At 36.6% G+C, this 8,766-nt stretch overlaps 1 protein-coding gene across 1 annotated transcript; it reads right to left on the bottom strand.

Moving 5' to 3' along the window:
* Window positions 1–205: 205 nt before the first annotated feature.
* On the bottom strand, window positions 206–1,634 carry LOC142164075 (uncharacterized). Its single transcript, XM_075221246.1, has 3 exons — window positions 1,113–1,634; window positions 427–606; window positions 206–379 (listed from the first exon to the last, which is right to left on the bottom strand). Exons 1-3 carry the CDS (start codon window positions 1,632–1,634, stop codon window positions 206–208), a joined length of 876 nt encoding a protein of 291 aa, XP_075077347.1.
* Window positions 1,635–8,766: the final 7,132 nt, after the last annotated feature.

Below are 8,766 nucleotides of genomic sequence, written 5' to 3'. Positions count from 1 at the left end.
TTGGTAGCTTTACCTCAGCCTTTAACTCTTCCATGAGTTCTAGTATCCAAACTACTTCTGCAACAGTTGCTGCCATACTTTTGTATTCTGCTTCAGCAGAACTTCTGGATATGGTAGTTTATTTTTTTGACTTCCATGAAATTAAAGAATCACCTAGTTTGATAAGGTACCTTGTCACTTATTTTCTTGAATGAGCACAAGTTGCTCACTCTGCATCACAGTATGCAGTTATTCCTTCTGATTTATTTTTTGATAGTATAATGCCTTTTCCTGGTTCCTTCTTCACATATTTAACAATCCTTATAGCAGCATCCATGAATGATTTCTTTGGCTGATGTAAATTCTGACTTAGTGTTTGAGCATCATATAAAATGTCAGCCTAGACATAGTTAAATATAGTAGTTTTTCAATTAATCTCTAGTAGACATTTTGATCAGTAGGAGGATGAACAGCTATGTCAGTTCCTATTTTTGCCAAATGATCATCGTATTCTTTTGTGGTTAATTTGACATTGATATCCATAGGTGAAGATACTGGTTTAGTAGTACTTAATCCCAATTCAGAAATAAGCTCTAAAGTGTCCTTTCTTTGATGCATTGAGTTGTCCTTGCAAACTCAATTCCTAGGAAGAACTTCAATTCACTTAGATTCTTCATTTTAAATGCTTGTGCAAGTCTTTCCTTTGTGTCTTAAATCAGAGTAAGTGTGTCTCTAGTGATGAGCATATCATCAACATAAACTAATACTAGAACTACACCTTGTTGAGTATGTTTTAAATACATACTGTGATCATACTAACTTTGTTTGAACTCCATTCTCAGCAGTGCTTCTGACAGTTTTGTATTTCACTGTTTAGGAACCTGCTTTAGTCCATAAAGGGATTTAATGAGTCTACATACTGATTTACTCTCCCCCTAAGTCCTAAATCCCTGTGGCAATTCTATATATATCTCATCATTAATATCACCTTGTAGGAATGCATTATATACATTCATTTGGTGAATGAACCATCTCTTCTATGGAGTAAGTGTTAGGATTGGTTCGACTGTTTTCATCTTTACAACTGGAGAAAATATTTCATGATAATCTATACCCTCTTGTTGACTATATACCTTAGCAACTAGTCTTGCCTTGAACCTTTTAATTTCTCCTGTAGATTTGTGTTTTACTTTATAGATCCACTTACAACCTTTAAGTATTTTTCCAGCTGGTAGTGAAGTAATCTCCCATGTATGGTTCTTCGGTAAAGCTTCAATTTCATCTTTCATAGCATCTACCCATCTTGGGTCTTTTAAGGCTTCAGAATAAGCCTTTGGTTCTGTAACAGTTGAAGTTTTTGCAATGTAGGCTTGATACTGTGAATTTAGTTTATCATAGGCTATGTATTTGGATATGGCATAAGGTGTGTCTTCGTGAATATTGAGTGACACAAAACCTTTCATCCATATGGGTGGTTGCCTTCCCCTCTCTGATCTTCTTTGATTTATATGTGGTTCTGTAGGATTTTCAGTGAGTTGCTCTACTTGATAATTTTGAGTATGAAGTTGTATAGGGTCTTCATGAAGTGCTGGAACTGGTGATGGAGGTGCAGCTACACTAGCTTCTAGCTCTACAGTTTGCTCAACATAATGCATAGAGATTTCCTTTTCTTCAGAGTGATGATTATGTTACATCATGTGCATCCCAAGGTGACGTATAATAAATATGAGACTTGTTAATCATGATTTAAATGAGTTTAAAGTCATAATATGACTATATAAGATGTTTGGATAAAACATATAAAGTTTGGAAAAAATCGAATTAAAGTTGCGAAAAAACCAACTAAGGATTTGCCCTGTAACAGAGTTTTTTGAGGAATAGATTTCGTGTGTTATATGAGGTCTTTTTGGGACATATTATATACCAATTTGAAGGTCTTGAAATGTAGTTTCCAATGCTCTTAACCATTCATTCATACGATATTCTGATAAATATATATAAGCGTCTGAAAATGGGCGAATCAGAGGGTGTCAAGCTAGCACCTTTTGACTTTTCAAAAGTTGTTATATATGTTTTAACACGTCTTTCTCTCTTCATTATTACACATAATCTGACCAGAGAACACCATAAAAATAGTCCTTGAGCTCTCTAATAGTGCTTCAAATAATACTAACATCCCGAGTACGAAATCGAGAAGCGATAACATCAGAAAGATCCCTGCGACGTAAGTATCGCTATATCGCCTCTCTTTTTCTTTGTAGTTTGAGTTTTGGAATATATTTAATAGTTAATAAAAATTCTTAATTTCTGTATTTAAGCTTTAAAATATCAAAAGAAGTTGATAAATTCGTTTCTTAATAGTTAGACCTCACGGGACGGTGATCGGAAGCCGTAAGTTCGAGTTATTTAACTTTTAGTGGACTGTTTTGTGGGTTGTTTCGTGCTGCTTTTGGGCTGCCTATTATGCTGCTGATTTATGGAGTTTGGAAGGATAAAAAGGGCGTGGAGAAACTTCACATGTGGTAGGGTAGTAGGTTGGTCGCTCGTCGTTGCAGATACAGGCTAATTGATAACTTATTGATTGGGTGTATTATGGTGTATTTGGGAGTTTTATTGTATTGAAGGTCCCGAATTGTAATTAGGTTGGTTTTGAGTTGCTGATTATATTATGTTTGTATATCGCCTATACTAGGCTTGGGGGAGCAGTAAAATCAGGGAAAATGCTGCCCGTTTTATTTTAGAATCGAGTTATCATTTGAGATACGTAATATACTACCACTATCTAAATTGTACACGCATTTCTTTATTATAGGGTTGGCGCGCTAGTTGTCATAAGCTTGTTGTTTAGTTGCATTGACGACTTGAGGTATGTTAAGGCTATCTCTTCTCTCTTTTTGGCATGATCCAAATGATACAAACGAAACGAGCAAAATACGTAACTTTTATAAATGACTCTATTCATAGAAATACTAGGGGTGTCTATATTCTTGATTCTCTATGTGAATTATTATTATATCCTCTATTCATGGGTCTCAAAAAAATACGTATTTGATAAAGTTTGTCCGAAAAGCATATTAATTTTATGATATTCGAAAAATCTTATTAACGTATTTCTTATGCATTTCATGCATTTATACATGTACATTGACCCATGACCAGAAGGCGTTATATACGCGTATATTATATGTATATGGGATATGAAAAAATGTTACGGCGTTATATACGCACCACCACATGATCAGCTGGTATATATTGATGATTTTGCCCACAATGGCCGAGATAATATGATGGGATGCCCTCAGAGTCTTGATGATGTTATGTACACCTATACCATTGCATGATATGACATTTACACGCACGTGCATGACATTATAAATGTTTCAGGATTCACAAAGTTATTTAGACTCACAGGTGAAATTCTTTACCCCATGTTTCATCTATGTCTTTTATGTACTGATTTTCATGCTTTACATACTCAGTACATTATTCGTACTGACGTCCCTTTTTTCCTGGGGACGTGGCATTTCATGGCCACATGTGCAGGTAGACAGGTTGACGGTCCCCCTTCTTATGATCCTTGATCAGCGAGAGTTGGTGTGCTCCATTCTTTACGATGTGTTTGCATACATATATGGGTACAACGGGGCCCAGTTCCATCTTTTATACAGTTGTACACTCTAATAGAGGTCTGTAGACAGTCATGTATAGTTATATAGTATGTGGCCTTGTCGGCTCGCCCTACCGTATTCCGTATATATATGTATATTTGTCTTTTGGGCATGTGTATATGCATATATGTTTTTTGGGTATGTTTTCTCACGTAGGTTATTTATATGAATTAGTAATTTATTTCCATATGTTATGCATGACCTACACTTATTTCATGTTTATATCTTAGACGAATGCTTAGGGGTGCTCGATAGGTAGAACTCGGGCACTCGTCACGGCCCATCGGCTTGGGTCGTGATAGATTATTTGGGACAACAATAATTAAGTGTTACCTGTCAGCTGTGATATGTAGTTATGTGTAGAGATATGGTTTCCTTTGTGTAGTGTCATTGAATGGACTAATTTTGTTGCTTGTTTGTACTGAGAAGGAATGGGAAGACAATTTCTTTGAATATTAAATCTCTATTGACAAAAATCTCATTTTTCTCAATTTCATATATTAGATAGCCTTTCTGATTTTCTAAATACCCCATATGTACTGCACTCTTGTTATCGATAGCATTTTATCAGTTTCTTGAACATGTTTAGATAGCATAGGCACCCTATGACTCTCAAGTGTTGAATGCATGGTTTTCTTCTGTACAATGTTTCAAATGGAGACTTGTGCTATAATATTGAGCTAGGCATTCTATTTATGATATGAACAGTTACGAGCACACACGTTCCCCAAAATCTGATTGGTATGAAACCTTGAAATTTGATTAACTTGTGATTTCCAAAATGTGTGTATGCTTTCTTTCTGCAATCCCATTCTGTTGTGGTGTATAGACAAAAGTCTTTTGACGAATGATTCCAAGCTTGCTGAAAAATTCACTAGACTGATTTGACAAATTCTGAGCCATTATCTGTTCTGATAACTTTTATAGTTCTATCAAATTGTGTTTTAATAAGCTGAACAAATTGTTGGATAAGTACATACACATCAGACTTCAAAGCAAACAGATAAAGCCAAGTCATTCTTGAACGATCATCTACTATAGTCAAGAAGTATATATATCCATCAAAGGTAGGAAACTTGTAAGGTCCCCATACATCCATATGAACTAATTCAAAATACTTAGTAATCCTAATACTGTTTGTGAGAAATGGAAGTCTAGTCTATTCACATGGACATACTTTGTATATCGCAATTAGCTAGTCTATTAGCTATAACTCTTAAGAAATAGGTAGAATTTTCTTCATTATAGAGATAGAAACATGTCCTAGTGGACTATGCCAGAGTTGTATATCAGCCTCTTTATGGTTGATTCTACAGTCTGAGTCTTGGACAATTAAGACTGCAACTTTATTGTCTTCGTGTGCATCAGTCATAAACAGATATAGCCTATCCTTTTTTTCTACCAACTCCTTCACCTTCCCACTCAAGAGATCTTGGAAAATACAAAATTCAGGGAAGAAAGAAACCAGCCAGTTTAGCTCTTTAGTTAGTTTTAACACAGATAGAAGATTGTACTTAAATTATGGTAGATGAAATATATTTGTAATAATGTCCTTGTTAAGCAGACTACTTGTTCCCACATGTGTGACTAGGGACACATCACCATTAGGTAGAAATATATTTTTTTAGTTATTTCACCAATCACAATATCACTATTTAAATAACTCAAACTTGACACCATATGATTGGTTGGACCTATGTCTATGATCTATTCCTGAAGAGTCTTAGTAGCAATACAATCATTATGCTTACCTGCTGTGTTAGCTGAGTAAGTTGATATTGCTTCGTATTTGTTTATCATTTGGAGAAGTTTATTGTACTGCTCTTTGGTAAACAATATAGGAACAATGTTGGCATTCTGTCCATTAAGAGTTTCTGGCTTGTGTTGCATATTAGAGTAATCAATTATTGATTTAGTTGATTGGAAGTTGGCTTGTGAAAAGTCATTGTAGCCACCACTCTGACCAGTCTTAGAAGTGCAACTATCCATCTGCACATTATAAGCAGTTGTTTCCCCAAATTTCTTTTTGTTGAATTCAAGAGGGTATCCTACCACCCTATTGCAGGTTTCTTCGGTATTTCCCTTAAGTTTGCACACATCATATTGCAAATTGTAGTTCTTTTTGAACTTGTGGTTCTGATTTACACCACAATTTCTTGTGCACATCGCAACCTCATAGTTTCCTGGCATTATTGTGCAACCTCATTTCTTTTGAGTATTACAGCCCTATTCCCCCATTTACTGCTCAATTTATGCTTTACCATTGTTGTATGACTTTTTGAAGTAATTGATTCGGGTCCGTTGAGGTTTTGAAATAAATTGAGACACTTAGTATTTAAGATGAAAACTTAAGTTGAAAAGATTAACCGGATGTTGACTTATGTATAAACGACCCCGGAATAGAGTTTTGATGATTTCAATAACTCAGTATGGTGATTTTAGACTTAGGAGTGCGTCCAAAAAATTATTTGGAAGTCCATAGTTAAATTAGGCTTGAAATGGCTAATATAAATTTAAGCTTGGAAGTTTGATCGGGGAGTTAACTTTTTGGATATCGGGGTCAGAATCTGATTTTGGAAATTTGAATAGGTCTGTCATGTCGTTTATGACTTGTGTGCAAAATTTGAGGTTAATCGGACTTGAAATGATAGGTTTCGGTATCGAATGTAGAAGTTGAAAATTCATAGTTTCATTAAGCTTGAATTGGGTTATGACTCATGATTTTAGCATTGTTTGATGTGATTTGAGGCCTCTACTAAGTTCATATAATCTTTTAGAATTTGTTGATATATTTGGTTGAGATCCCGGGGGCCTCGGGTGAGTTTTGGATGATTAATGGATCAAATTTGAACTTAAGGAAATGCTGAAATTTTTCTGTTGCTGGTGTCTTCGCACCTGTATATGAGGAACCGCAGATGCGGCTCACAGAAGTGAGCAGCCCTTCGCAGAAGCGGACTGGGCACTGCTGAGCAGGAGCGGCAGATGTCGTATTTTGCGCGCAGAAACGCGACCGCAGAAGTGGTGACACTGATTGCAGAAGCGGAAGGAACCGCAGATGCGAAGAATCCTGTGTAGAAGCGCGACCGCAGAAACGGTCCTGGACATCGCAGAAGTGATCACTGCTGGCCAAGGCTATCGTGCAGATATGAACTTGTTACGCATAAGCGATGGTCGCAGATGCGACCTAGTGTCCGTAAATGCGTAAACGCTGGGCAAAATGCCTTATATTCGAGGGTTCAACATTTTTATCCATTTTCGAATTTTTGAGCTTGGTTGGGACGACCTTGAAGAGGAATTTTTCCACACAACTTGGGGTAAGTGTTCTTGAATCCCTTGTGATTATATTTCATGTATTAATCTTCATTTTTGGTGCATGATTATCGAATCTTCAAGAGAAATCGAAGGAAATTTCTATAATTTCATAAAACAAATTTTGAGTTTTGAACACCGATTCGGAGTTGGGTTTGAGTAGAATTAGTATGGTTGAACTCATAATTGGATGGGTTATCGAATTTTGTGAGTTTCATCAGATTTCGTGATGTGGGCCCCACTGGCAGTTTTTTCGAGCGAAGTTAGGAATTTTTATAAATTGTTAAATTGCAAGTATTGGAGTATATTTTGATTAATTAGCACGTTATTTGACTAGTTTCGAAACATTTGGCATGGAATTGAGGAGATATGAAGGTGTTCGGAGGTTGATACGCGCGTAAGGGAATTTCTGGAGTATTATTTAGCTTGCTCGGCATTGGATTCGTCTTGTTCGAGGTAAGTAACTCTTCTAATCTTGGAGATGAGGGTAAGAACCCTGAATATATGTGTTATGTGTTTGGTGTTGAGGTGACGCACATGCTAGGTGACGGGCGTGTGGGCGTGCACCGTGTGAACTGTGCAGCACGTGAGTTGTCTGTGCGGGTCCAGATATTGATACTATAGCATGTGAGTTGTCCGTGCGAGTGATGTTAATGTGAGCTCTAGAAGAGCCAGTTACTGTTCCTGGATATGGATCTTGTCCGAAGCATTTATACTTGGGGATGGATCTTTCCCACGGGATGGATTGGCCCTACTTAGTACTGAGTGACTGATGGTCAGTTGATGTATATATTCCGGGATGGATCTTCCCTGGGCCGGATTGGCCATATACAGTACTGAGTGATTGAGCATGATGAGTTGAAAGTGTGAGACAGTGAGATTGAGTACTCTGAGAGTGTGAGTACATGAGTTCATCTCTGAGATACATTGCATTGACATGCACACATGACATACAGGCATAGAGATGTATTTTTCTCACGCTATACGATATCACGTCATTCATGACTTCTCACACATGTTGACATATGGGCATAGAGATGTATTTTACACTTGTTATCTGGAAAGAAAAATGACACATCTAATCTATTGTTGAAAGAATGTTTGGGACAAATTACTGTTTTCAAACTTACTCATATTTTTGGCAACTTCGGTAAACGACTTGGGTTTTCGCTGATATACTTGAAAGGCAAATTTTTCAGAAATCATGATTAAGCTGAGCATTTTATCTCTGAGTTACTTCTTTTATTCCTTGCTTACGTTGTTATGGACTGTTGTTGGCTATTAGTGTTGGACCCGACCTTTGTTTCAACTCGTCACTACTTTCAACCTAAGGTTAGGTTTGTTACTTATTGAGTACATGGGATCGGTTGTACTCATACTATACTTTTTCTCCTTGCATGCAGATGTTGGATGTTGATGTTGCGGAGACCGATGAGAGATGGATTTGAAGATGTACTTGTATTCCGGTTGAAGCTGCCTCTTGTTCATGGTAGCCTTAGATTATAAAAATCTGTTTATGTACATTTCGAATAGATGATATATTTATTTCATACTAGCTTTGCAAATTCCAATCTTAGAAGCTCATGATTTGTACTACTAGTCCTTGGGGAATGTATAAGATTTAGATATTTTCTTTTACTTAATTGTCTTGTTAAATTTCATTGGAATTGGATAGTTGATAACTGGCTTACCTAGCGGGTTGGGTTAGGTACCATCACGACTAGTTGAATTTTGGGTCGTGACATATTGCAGGATTGGCACCTAAAATACCAGTCACATTTTTGACTGACATTTGGCTTTCATCACTTAT

Source organism: Nicotiana tabacum, chromosome 9 (genome assembly GCF_000715075.1).
Source record: "Nicotiana tabacum cultivar K326 chromosome 9, ASM71507v2, whole genome shotgun sequence".
NCBI classification, from domain to species: Eukaryota; Viridiplantae; Streptophyta; class Magnoliopsida; order Solanales; family Solanaceae; genus Nicotiana; species Nicotiana tabacum.
Note: the sequence above shows the minus strand (reverse complement) of the source record. Positions and strands in the feature narration are given on the sequence as shown.

Excerpts from the sequence above, each read along its gene's own strand:
- LOC142164075 (XM_075221246.1), bottom strand. The coding sequence starts at position 1,634 with ATGCATTATGTTGAGCAAACTGTAGAGCTAGAAGCTAGTGTAGCTGCA. Across the intron at positions 607-1,112 it reads AGGCAAGACTAGTTGCTAAG|GACAACTCAATGCATCAAAG; the intron begins GTATATAGTCAA and ends TGAGTTTGCAAG. Across the intron at positions 380-426 it reads ATCCTCCTACTGATCAAAAT|GCTGACATTTTATATGATGC; the intron begins GTCTACTAGAGA and ends AACTATGTCTAG.